This window comes from Phodopus roborovskii, unplaced genomic scaffold, assembly GCF_943737965.1.
Source record: "Phodopus roborovskii unplaced genomic scaffold, PHOROB, whole genome shotgun sequence".
In the NCBI taxonomy this organism is placed as follows: Eukaryota; Metazoa; Chordata; class Mammalia; order Rodentia; family Cricetidae; genus Phodopus; species Phodopus roborovskii.
Window position 1 is genome coordinate 283,171 of NW_026126546.1, and position 13,336 is coordinate 296,506.

Below are 13,336 nucleotides of genomic sequence, written 5' to 3' on the forward strand. Positions count from 1 at the left end.
AACAGTCAACTAACCTGGAAAAATGCACAGAACTGAGAAGTGGCAATTAAATTCACATAGTCTTATGACCACTCAGGAAACCTGCATTAATTAAAGAAATTCCACTGTAGTAAGACATGCACAACTAAGTGTCAATCACAAATGTGATGGGAGTTCCCTCTCTGGTGCTAGCTCTGTCTCACTGTTCCTTCTCCATGGAAGTTTCCAGAGTTACCTCCACTTAGGGTGTGGCTCTCAGGTTCCAGCCTGTACTCTCGGGATGAGTAGGGACCTGTGGTAGAGTGTTGTTATGGACTTGCAATGTTGCTCGGGGCACCTTTACCGCTCATTCCTTTCCCAACTTGTGATGAGCTCATCATATTCCAGTAACCCATGCTGGTCTCTCTACCTTAAGTTCAGCCTTTTAGAACCCCCAACCCTCACTGTATTAGGAAGGAAGAATTCTGGAGCTTGTCTTCTTCCTTCTGCCTATATTTCTTTTTCTTTTTCTTTTTTTATTCTGCCTATATTTCTTATAGACTGAGAACTATCATGAAATAAATAGCTACAATTTCCACTAAGGAGAGAGTATTTTCAGAATGTATTTCAAGTTGTGAAGATGACAGGATTCTTCATTTTTAAACTAAAGAGCAAGGCTCTCAGAGGAGATGTTAGTGGGTGAAGTTAAAAAATTAATACACACACACACACACACATGTGTGTGTGTGTGTATGTGTATAATACATTGACAGGGTTAAAAAATAACTTTCTGTATGGTCCTGAGAAAATAATAACAAATCTCCAGTGCATGCTTCACGCAGATCCCACATCTTCTTTTCCAGGTCTTCCTGGAGACCATCCTCATTTCCTTCTCCAAGGACCATGCCATGCTGCCTGAACTATGAGCTGGGTGAGTGTATGATTCCTTTACAGCGGACTGGCATTTGTCCTTAGTATTGGTAGAGTGAGATGTGGGGAAAGTATCACCCCTTTTTCTCTGGATCTATCAAGCTTCACAATGAAGGGCCATTTCCCCCACGCTACATGGAGAATCCCATCTGTCTACAAAAGACAAGAAAACCAGAGAAAGAGGAAGGGAGAGACCTCCCACACCTAGCCTAAGTCCCAACCTTTGGCTCTGCATCCTAAACTACCTCCATCAGTTTTATAATTTAGCAGCTATCTTGATTATGCAAATAATGATAATGACAGAGCCCTTCCTAGCCAGGATACTCATGCCTGTGTGAGTTAGGATCAGGTGGGCAGACTTAAGACTCATTCATACAATTGCTACTTGGGCTTCCTGTGTGAGGTGATGATTTATTTAGAAAAATGTAAGGAGAATGTTATGAAGTATTCAGTAAGCAGGACAACTTCAGTTTCACACATCAACGGGATTAAACCAAAGAGGGCACGTGTACCTTCTTGTACAATGTCTCCAGTTCGGCCTTGGTGCTTTGCTCCTGTGTGGACAGGGATGGCCTTGAGGGAAAGGGCTTGATGGGGCTGGGCAGTGCTAGGATTCTTCCATCATCTCCAAACCACTTTCTCCCCTGTGGGTCAAGCAGAGAGAAAGACCATATTCCTTTATATCTGGGCAGAAAACATCTTGTAGAACATTTGCATACAATTTTTGTTTCAGTTATGTAACTCACGTGTCATCTTGGACCCTAAAAGAACTCTAAAAATTTTCTGTATCTATGAAATTGATTGATTCTTCATTAACACCCCCCCCACCACAATTAAGTTACATTTAAGAAAAGTAAATTGGCCAGGCATAGTGGTACATGTCTTTAATTCCAGCACTCAGGAGGCAGAAACAGGCCTAGGATTTTGAGGCCAGCCTAGTCTGCAGAGGGAGTTTCAGGACATACATGGCTGCACAGAGAAGCCCTGTCTCAACCAAACAAACAAACAAAAAATCAAGGGGTCAAAAACAAGTATCTTATGTTCTCTTTGTTCAAGATTTAAGGGGAAAAGCCCAGAATTGAGATCATTTTCTATGTTGATGATTAAAAACTTTTGGGACCCTGGAGAATGTCGTCTCCTGGTTGTCAGGAGACATGCGCTGAGCAGTGGAGAGGTGGTCTTGTTTGGGGAAGGAGGGGGTGGTCTCAGAAGGTACTGAGAGACAAAGGTAAGAAACAAAGTCAGAAAGAACTAGTTTCTCTTGACAAACTACAGAGGAAAAGAGCCCAGCGGACAGTGCCAGGTGCCAGGCCCCTGTGGGGAAACCCACTCACAGGCTCCTGTACCAGCAGTCTGTTCTCCATGATGCTCTCATTGGTGCGTGTCACCTCCGGTCTTGCCCCGATGTAGAGACCTTCATCTTCCAGGAATCTGGGCTGCACATTCTCAGGAAGCTTCTTATAGGTCGGCACTAGGTAGTTTACAAATAAACACAACAGACATGAGCTCCGGCCTCACCCTACGAATCGCCATTTGAGGAATTCCAGTAAGCGTCAGAAATTTAACTTATGGGAAAAACAAAAAACAAAAACCACACATTTCCAAATTAATTTCCCGAGGCAGAACCAAGGAAAAGATGAATGTGTTAATTTGCAATACCATATAGACTTGTGTACTTAAGACACAGCACCTAAGTAATTCAGGACCAGGCTTAGTGGTGGGGTGTTTTGAGAAAACATGTTCAGAGCCCAGGGCTGGGGTATGGGAGTTTGAGCTATTGCTTTTTAGCCTAGTGAATTCAGGGCAGGTACTTGGAGCTCTTTTCTTCTAACTAACAGTTTTTTCCTTCACTGGGTTCCTGGGAGGGTTAGATGATGCCAAGTACAAGGAAATGCTTTGCAAACTGAAAAGCTCATGGCTTTGTGGCCTGGGAATGCAGTCAGCGTAGAGATTGAGGCCCCATCGTGCAAGGACCTGGGGATGATGGCCAGCACTGAAAACTGAAAAAGCCTCTTTGGATGAAGTGACAGTGACCTGGATTGTCATTGCACTCTGTCTGGGGTCCTCCTAGTGACAGATGCTCGTGTGACTCAGGGCTCCAGGCCAGGCTGATACTATGTGGAGTCACTTAGGTAGCAACAGGCAGCAACAGGAGGCCAGGTCTTAGGATGCCACTGGAGAGTGACAGCTCATGAAGAGACACAGGGCTAACACACAGGGAGGGGAGGGATGAACTCGAGATACAAGGAGTCTGCAGACACCTTGCCACCCTAGTGTTGAGAGGTGGATGTGCTCTGCAGGACAGTGCACCCTGCAAGGGGAGGACATGTGTCACCACTCACATGAGCTGCACCGTGGGTCTGTCAGGGATGTTTTGCTCCACAATCATATGAGATTAGAGTGGAGCTCAAAGCTTTTCATTCCAGATGTCCTTGTACGTAGCTTTGAGTCTCTACAATATCAGCATGGTGGCTATGCTGCCCAGGTCTTCTCTTAGGAGCCATGGGCCACACAACACAACCCAGATGTACATGAGGCTGTATCACGTGGGTTTGCATAGGTGCACATGGCATGATCTTCACACAATCATCAATTCACCTAATGACCTTTCTCAGAACACATCCCCACCCTTCAGCCAGTATCACTGTACTCAAGACTGTGCATATTAGGAAACAACCAGAATGCCGTGGTGTAGTGAGACAGGGCACAGGGTAGGAGGGGAGAGCAAGGGAGTTATTCAGATCATAGGAAGGAGCTTGGGGCTCTGTGCTGGGGAGGGACGCTGGTAGAGTTGAGATTCTCTCAAGGCTGTGGAGCTCGCTGCTGCAGAGTGGACCAGAGAAGACAGAAGAAAAGGAAGGTTAGAATGGCTCTGTGGCCAGGATGAACCCCAAGAGTTACATTTACAGAGCTCATGGTTATCTCACTCTGAATGATAGTAAGTACCTGACTGTGCTGTCTTGTCTGTGTGTGGCCAACTGTATTTCTTATATATTTCAACCCCCCAAACCAGAAATACTCACTGCTAGAAAACTCATCTCTGGTCCCCAAAAACATGGGACATGCTTATTTATCATTCTTCATTCATCTAAAACATTTATTCATTCAATAAAACATTCATTCATACTAAAACACCAGGTTGGCACTAATCTGGTAGCATCTCAAAGTTTTGTTAAGGTAGTTTTGACTGTTCCCCCAATATATGTCTCCCTGTTTTTCATGGATACACTGCTGTGCCAGCAAAAGTACATCAGGAAAGGTGCTGTTCCTGCACCCCTGGGGTAAGCAAATGTTTGTTTAAAAGCTAGTGTTGTCTACAACAGCAATGGGACAGAGCTATGGGATTTGGTCATCACACTGGGCCATTCATCCATAGATCTCCTCAGTGATGCACCAAGTCACGTTTTATGCAATTTTTAATTCTTCCTTTCTTCAACCACCTGGGAAGAAGGGAGTCTGTTACTTGTTGAAGTCTATTCTCCCACTCTTTCTTGGTCCCAGAGCAGGTGTATAAGTGTGCTCAGGTGAGTGTGAATGTGTGTGCATTACGTTTTGGAGAGGGGATGGGATCGCTCATGGAACCTAGAGCTCACCTGGCCAGCCAGCTCCTGAGACTGTTTTCACTTCCCAGCACTGGGATTATGGGCAGGTGCTACTGCACCTGGCTTTTTACAAGGATGCCAAAGGTCCAAACCCAGGTTACTAAACACTTTATCCACTGAGACATCTCCCCAGCCCCCAAAGATGGCTCTTGTTAATCATATCCCAACCTAGAATGTGCTCTGGCAAGGATGGTCTTTATATGCCAGGCGAATTTTATCTGAGGTCGAATGAAAGAGTCCAAGCTGAGCCTGGAAAGGAGTGAGTACCTGTCACCCGACTAGGTGTGAAGAGGATTTCCTTTTCCTTCTGCAGTCGAATGTGGGCACTTTCATACTCTGCGGCTCTGACTGACACAAAGTCATGGGCTGTAGGATCTAAGTCCAACAGGAAGTCTTCGGCATCCTTACCATTAAGCAACTCTTCCTCTTCCTACGCAACATTGAAGATTAACAAGAAAAAGTTACACCAAGATTCTTAGCAGGCTTGGGAAAAGAATTAGTAATTCTGAACCCATGAAAGTGAACACAGTTAATGACAAAATTGTATTTTCCAGGCTGAGGAAGATAGGTAAGTGGGAAAATGTGTTTCCTATAAAAGCATGAGTACTGAGTTCAAGTCCCTAGAGCTCACATGAAAGCTAGCTGTATAATGAAAGCATCTGCAACTGCATTACTCCCACAGGGAGAGGGGATGCAGGGATAGAAGCCCCAAATGTTCACGGCCCAGCTCTCCAGCCACACACTGGACAGACAGCATGGATCCTGTCTCAAGTAAGGTGGTGGGAGATACCTGAACACCTCTGGCCTACACAGAAGGACTGTGGCACATGAACACACACACACACACACACAGAAGGACTGTGGCACATGAACACACACACACACACACACACAGAGAAGGACTGTGGCACATGAACACACACACACACACACACACACACACAGAAGGACTGTGGCACATGAACACACACACACACACACACACAGAGAAGGACTGTGGCACATGAACACACACACACACACACACAGAAGGACTGTGGCACATGAATACACACACACACAGAGAAGGACTGTGGCACATAAACACACACACACACACACACACACACAGAAGGACTGTGGCACATGAATACACACACACACAGAGAAGGACTGTGGCACATGAACACACACACACACACAGAGAAGGACTGTGGCACATGAACACACACACACACACACACAGAAGGACTGTGGCACATGAACACACACACACACACACACAGAAGGACTGTGGCACATGAATACACACACACACACACACACACAGAAGGACTGTGGCACATGAACACACACACACACACACACAGAGGACTGTGGCACATGAACACACACACACACACACACACACACAGAAGGACTGTGGCACATGAATACACACACACACACACACACACACACACACACAGAGAAAGACTGTGGCACATGAACACACACACACACACACACAGAGGACTGTGGCACATGAACACACACACACACACACAGAAGACATGAATACACACACACACACACACACAGAGAAAGACTGTGGCACATGAACACACACACACACACACACAGAGAAGGACTGTGGCACATGAACACACACACACACACACACACACAGAGAAGGGCTGTGGCACATGAACACACACACACACACACACAGAAGGACTGTGGCACATGAACACACACACACACACACACACACACTGTATTTCCCCTTTGTTCTCAGTTGAAGGCGACCTTTCCTATTTCACAGGTGGGTTTTCATTGGTTACTTTTTGCTATTCCACCTACCTGGAAAACTGAGGGGAAGCCAACTCAGAAGTGGTAACCCAAACAATAGTAATCCTAAAACTCAAATGGCTCACAGCCTTTGAAGATGCTTATTCGGATAACATTTACTTAAAGGACCCAGGCTCAGAGTTATGTAGCGGAATTTATACTTAGGGGTGACACTTGGTACAAAAACTTAACTCTCTTGTAAGGCTGTGGCAAAGAGGTCTGTGATGTTTGCCTTCTGGAGCCAAGTACTCTGAGTGTGAAATGCAAAGTCTGGCAAGAAAACCCTCAAACCCTGCTACTTCATTTCCTCCCTCCCAAGAAAAGACAGGTGGAGTTAATCAAGGCCTTGGCTACCCAGGCAATCGAGATCAGTTCTCACTGCATAGTCGTCCTCCTGTTTCCACCCAAGACACAGGTGAGCTGTCCTGTGGGGTAGTGTAGTCTCCTTCCCAGACCCTTTCCTCTCTCCTTGTCTTCCCAGTCTCCCCCCCAACCCCAACCATCACTGTATCAGATACCGTCTTCTTTGTTCTCTCTTGGGCACGTGCTCCTTCTTCTCCTCCTTGGTCCTCTTGTTGAGCTCTGCCTCTGCCTTTCACTTGTGTTTTCTGCTCTGACTCCTCTGGGTCAGGATCGAAGTTGAAGGTAAAGAAATTGTAGGCCTCTTCTGCAGAGGGGAAGCCAGGAGGGGGCTGCAGAGAAATGGACAGCGAGCAGCTTACATGGGGAAACTGAATGAACCCCACACAATTAGCTGACAGCTGTCTTGATGGTAGTGCCGCTCATGGGGGCCTGTTGACCGTATTGTCTTTGCTGAAGGTTAACTGAATTGCAGGTCACAAATGTTAACTAGTGCAGGAGGCAGCTATTGAGTATTTAACATAAATAACTATAGTTACTTATTAAAATACTGTTTTATGTGTATGAGTGTTTTGGATGCATATATGTGACCATGGGCATGCAGTGCCCACAGAGGCCAGAAGAGGGCATTAGATTCCCTAGAACTGGAGTTAATGGCTGTGAGTGGCCATGTGGGTACTGGAAATTGGATCTGGGGCAGCTGGAAGAGCCGCCAATGTTCTTAGTAGCTAAGCCAACATTCCCCAGCTCTACTCAAACAGACAAACAAACAAAAAAGATAATTACATCCCAGTAAGCATAAAAATATAGTATTTACAAAAAAATAAGAGCTCCAGGAAAGATTATTAAGGTGTCAAACAGTATGTTCATTGTTCTATGGACCAATACAGAGATAATTTTGTTTAATAATGAGAAGTACAGGATCTCTTCATCCTTCTAACAAGTGACAGTTATTGCTTTAGCTTTTGAGTTGGTACCCTCATTCCTTCCTCATCATGTAGGCTGGGGAACAACCTCTCAGCATTACCATTCCCGGTCCTCCTCCCTCCCCACAATGGGGCACAATTCTAATCTCACCCCTAGAACTTTAAAAGTAGAAATCCCTCCCTTCTCTGTCTGTCTGTCTCTCGTATGCAGCATGGCAAGAGGGGTCAGCTGTACAGATACGCAGCTGTGATTAGATACTTTTGAAAAACAGAAACAAACATTTTTAAAGTTTTAGAGTTTCTAACCTGGGGCTTTGACTTCATCTTTCGTGCAGAATTCCGGAGCTTAAATCTTGAATGACTCTGGGAGTCATCTTCTTGTTGAGTCCCTCCTACCTCTTCGCTTGGCTTTGTAAAGGGGAAAAATGTCGGAAATGAAGGTTATTCTAAGTTTTCTAAGTTGAGGGTTAGTCTTTGTGCTGGCTTAGCTGTCTGTCATCTTGCAGAACCTGCAATCAGTCACCTGGGAGAAAGTCTTAGTGATTTACATAGTCTAGATCAGATATCAGATTGGCATCTGGACTCTCTCTCTCTCTCCTCTCTCTCTCTCTCTCTCTTTCTCTCTCTCTCTCTCTCTCGTGTGTGTGTGTGTGTGTGCATGTGTGTGTGTGTGTGTGCGCGCACGTGTGTTAGAGGGATGGGGTGTCTTGATTGTTGATTATGTAGGAAGACAAAGCCCATTGTGGACAGCACAATGCTCTAGGCAGGGAGTCTTGAACTATATAAGAGTGATGAGAGCTAGCTGAGTATAAACAGCAAACAAGCAAGCAAGAAGCTTTGCATTTATTCTGTATTTTTCATTGTGGATGTGATGTTCTAAGCTCCTGCTTTCACTTCTCCACATGATGGATTATGACTTAGAATTGTAAGTGAAATAAGCTTTCTCCCCGAAGTTGCTTTTTGTCAGAGATTTTTATCGAAGCCTCAGAAAGGAAACCAGAGTGGACCTCTAACAGCTTATCTTCTAGTCTTTGAACATCTTAAACATCTTGTCATTTCACAGGGTGCTGTGCTTACAGACTTCAGATATAGCTGAAGGTGGGGAGGCTGGATGATTTCTCACTTACTCCTGCTCTGTTAAGACTAAACAAATTAAAAAAAAACATCTTTAATAGGCTCCAATGAAAAGGCTTGCTTTATTCCTTAGATCTACAAATCATTCATTTCACAGAAGATCATTTCCTGTCACTAAAGAAAAGCATCAATTATGATGGAGTATAGTCCAGCATAGGATGCAGGGCTCAAGGGCTGTCTCTCTTACTGAGCCTCAGATCTGACTATTTGGTGAGCTGAGCCTTGTGCTTGTATAGGTTGAGTGCTCTTCATCATCCTGGGACCAGAGTTGATTCAGATTTTGGATATTTTTCAGGTTTTGAAATATTTGTATTTTTCTGGCCAAGACCTGTAAGGATAGCTCATATTTAGAGAAGATATACCAAGGGAGGCTAAGGATCTAAGCTGTTGGTAGAGTACTTGACTGGTATGCAGAAGGCCCTGGATCCAGTTCAGGGAAAAAAAAAAAAAAAAAAAACAAGAAACTTCTACCCAAGAGGATCTACTGTGTGTCTGTTACTGATAAAAACACTGTTAACACATGCTAACTCAGTCCATAACCAATACCAAGAATTCAGTTATAGTTTTGTCCTGCTGTGAGGAATTTGACAGTAGGGCCAGACAGTAGAGGAACTTCATGTCAAAACAGAAGGAAGGAATCCATGTCTCACCTCTGTGCCAAATTCAGTCTCTGTTTCCCTCTCACTGGGACTGCGCAGACGCCGGGGCCTAGGGGTAGGGGCATCCCGCAGCAATGCGCTTTCCGCCTTGGACTGAAAAACCAAACAGGAAAGCATTATATATATAACGAATTATCAGAGGACCTCCGCTGCTGTCTCAATAAAGAAGAGTCAGTAAAACAAGTACACGATGTCCCTCTGTAGGGACCAGAGCAAGGGAAATGGTTTGGAAGAATGACCGCCATTTTCCAGTGTAATTTTCATCTGTAGCAATGCGAAGTGTATTAACATTTAGGACTTGAAGAACAGATTGAGTGGCACACAGTTTGGAGCATACAAAACAAGGCAGACAACCCCCCCCCCCAAAACTGCAATCAGCCCCGAAGGGAACATTCAGTCTGTCTGTCTTACTTACCCTTGCAGCCTGAAGCTTCTCCCTCATGCGTTCCCTCATGGAAAATTCTGCAAAGCCTGTTCTGGATGCTGAAGGGATGGGAGGTAAGCCTTGAAAACAAACAAACAAACAAACTTTTAAACTTTTTTTCCTCTCAGGGGTGAATTAAATATAAAAAGGGATGTAATTTTGCTAGTTCAGAGCTGCACATAAGCAAACAGTCCTCAGTGCTGAAGCTGCTTTGACAGGGGATGCATACGGTTCAGCTTCTTGAAGACTGATGTGGAGAACTGGGCCCTGCTAGGGCCTGTCACTTTGCTTTAACCAAGACTAGAAGGGGTGGCTCCTGACTGTTAAAGGCACAGACACTTGCCAGTTCAGTCAGCCCTGAACTCAATCCAGCATGTTGCTTCTTGGGTGAATGAGGGGTTGATGTGAGGTGGTCACAGGAGTTAATCCTTACTTCAACTAGAGCAAACTTTCCTAAAGACTAGTCATACAAGTACACAGCTACCATGTGTTAGGTATAGTACTGTATGTGGGTGAATTATCATATGAACCTCCATATCATTCTCTCTGGAATTATCAACAGATGATAACTCCAGGCTCAGGTGTTATTATCACTGGGCATCATTGCTGATGAAGCCATGAGGTCCCACATGACAAATGACTGGCTCCCCTGATCACATATCCAGAAAACAGAATGTTTGGGATTTGGTTCCAGTTCTGTTCTTTGATACCCAACATCACCCCAAGAGAAAGACAGGAAATACGACAGTGTTTGATGGGTAGAAGCCTAGGCTCATTGGAATGGAAACCTGGAGCAGGTAAGTTTGCAGGATGTAGGGGTGAAGTGATGGGGAACCTGTAATGTCCTGCTAAGGAGTCTTGCCTCTGCTTCCTGTAGAAGTCTGGAAGCAGGTAGAGAGAGCAGACTCCATGCCAGTAGTGTTTTCAGATGGCACATCTGGAGCTTCACCTGGCAGCTAGGATGTCCTGGTGATATCATAAGGTGAGAGGTTATGGGGGGGGTTCAGAAGGGAGAGAGAGGGGGGTGTCTAGGAACTTCTAGATTCAGTACGTCAGAACCTGAGCAAGGCCAAGCTTCGAATCCAGAGACTAAAGGAGAAGGAAAGGGTGGTAAAGAGTTGACTGAGGCATCAGGATGGTGATGTTACTGAGAGAGAAACGGGCGAGGAGGGGAGAAAGGCTGGCAGTTTCCAGGGGGTATCTTGGGATGCAGTGGGCATATATATCTGAGCCACTTATTCAGGGGAAGAGAAAAATAGGAAGTGTGTTCCCTCTCACTAAGGGTGTATAAAAGGAAGAAATGGGGGTACAGGAAGTGCAGATGATAGGGAAGAGTACAGAGGTCTGGAAGCCACCTGTGAACACGAGGCTGATGTCGCTCCAGGCTACGGGGTTTACAAGGAAGCAATACTTCCGGCCACGCTGGTGCAGAGACATTGACTATATTTTAATGGGCTGTCTACATTCCTCTCATTATCTGCAAGTTCATCCATGCTGTCTAAGCAACCTTCACTGACTTGATGCATTATTTTCCTCTCTCTCTGCATTTGAGGATTTGGAAACTTTGTTCTGGCCAGCTTTTCTTTGCTGCAACAGTTAGCCATTTTTGGAAGGTCATCTTCCTATAAATGAATTCACACCCTCCCCTCAAGCTGGAAAGTCCATTCTCTTCCCAGGCAAGTCAAGCCTAGCCAGTGTGAGATTGCACAGCTGGTTAGTGATGGAATAGAGTAACTCACAACCAGTTTAGGATATCTGGTTTAGTAGTCACAGCAGTTTAAAGTAACTTTTCCATATTGTACCACAACAAAACTTAAAGTGCTTAATCACGATGTCAAAGAGAGAGAATTAGCACTATGGCTTCCCTTGGGTGCTGCGGTAGTAATGGTCACAAAGCATATCTCAAAGAAACAGTCTTGGCTCCCATCAGCTTTCACTCAAATAACAGTGACATTTATTTTGCTTAAAGAACCCTTTTTAAAGATTATTTTACATCCCTACCTCAGCCTCCCCTCCCTCTTCCCCTCTACCTCCCTCAATCCACCCCTCCTCTGTGGGGGTGCTCAGAAAGGGGCAGGCCTCCGTTGAGCTTCAGCAAAGCATGGCATATCAAGCTGCTGTAAGACCAAGCACCTCCTTTTGTATTCAGGCTCAGCAAGGCAGTCCAGCATGAGAAATAGGTTCTCAAGAGGCAGCCATAGCACCAAGGAAAGCTCTGGCTCCCATTGCCAGAAACCCACAAATAGACGGAGCTACACAACTGTCACATACATGCAGAGGTCCTAGGTTGGTCCGATGCGGGGTCCCTGGTTTTTTGGTTCAGACTCTGAGTTCCCATGAGTCAAGCTAGCTTTCTGTGAGTTTTCCTTTGATGTCTCTAACCTCCACTCCTATAATACCTCCCCCATCTTCTCAGCAGGACTCCCAGAGCTCGGCCCACTATTTGGCCCATGAGTCTCTGAATCTGCCTCCATCAGTCACTGGGTGAAGTCTCCTCCGGACAACCTAGGTAGTCACCAATACAATCACAGGGATGGCCTATTCAGGCTATGCATCCACCGCTGCCAGGAGTCTTAGCTGGGGCCTTTCTTGTATAGACACATGGAGATTTCCCTTGCCTCAGGCTTTTACCCATAAGGCCCCCCCTTTCCACTCATCTTTCTCAGCACCCTTCTCTCTGCCAACCCCACAACTTGATTCCTCAAGTTCTCATGTCCACCCTCCCCCAGCCCAATCAGAGATCTCTATTTCCCCTTTCCATGTGTCCCCCGCCCCCCCCCCCCGCCTTCCTTGTTACCCAAAAATATGGAATGCTTCACGAATTGAAGTATCTTTTAAAGTGTAATGTCCCACATACCCTCCCTCATGGCTGCTGTGTGTGTGTGTGTGTGTGTGTGTGTGTGTGTGTGTATTCTCTCTTGACTAATGGGTCATTACCTTTGACCAGATGCAAAAGCATCCACCAAGAGTTTCCCATCACACAGCTTACATTCTAGCTGGGAAGGTGACATGCCACCAAGCAGAATTAGGAAATCTTAAAGAACTTTAAATGTAATTCCCAGCATAAACATAAAAATATACATATCAGTCTTAAAGATCAACAGTTGCTAAGGATTAGAGGAGAGGGAGGGGCGAAATGAGAGAAGCTTGGATTTTTAGGGCGTGGAAACTTATATTGTGTGATTCCTTTGATTAGCATCCTCTTCTCTTCTCTAGATGCCCCACAGCAGCCCAGTCTCACTCCTGCAGGCAGCTCTCCCAAGTCTAACATCAGAAAATGTGGTTTCTGTGTCTGTCTCTCTGGGTCTTGCTGACTTTGAAAATGCATGTCTAAAATAAATCATCTACTTCATTTACTCAAATTTCACTTTATTTTCTTCTCCACCAATACTGAGAAATTGCCTCTGAGGTAATACTTTAATCAGAGACACTAGCACGAACAGATGGAAAACAAAAAACAGACGTTAGTGAGAAAGTATTTCATCTTTGATCATTATTTTGTTAAGAGATGTGCAAGGTGGATGCATGAGGGAT

The 13,336-nt window shown here is 45.2% G+C and overlaps 1 protein-coding gene across 1 annotated transcript in view; it reads right to left on the reverse strand.

Annotated features, from left to right (window-relative positions):
- The window catches only part of Cc2d2a (coiled-coil and C2 domain containing 2A), a 67,604-nt gene that overhangs the window by 42,875 nt on the left and 11,393 nt on the right, over positions 1–13,336 (reverse strand). The window contains exons 5-11 of the mRNA XM_051200194.1: positions 9,794–9,882; positions 9,370–9,471; positions 7,892–7,993; positions 6,818–6,991; positions 4,758–4,920; positions 2,223–2,359; positions 1,401–1,532 (exon numbers count right to left, since the gene is read on the reverse strand). Coding sequence (XP_051056151.1) covers positions 1,401–1,532; positions 2,223–2,359; positions 4,758–4,920; positions 6,818–6,991; positions 7,892–7,993; positions 9,370–9,471; positions 9,794–9,882 — 899 coding nt within the window. The remainder of the gene's footprint in view (positions 1–1,400; positions 1,533–2,222; positions 2,360–4,757; positions 4,921–6,817; positions 6,992–7,891; positions 7,994–9,369; positions 9,472–9,793; positions 9,883–13,336) is intronic.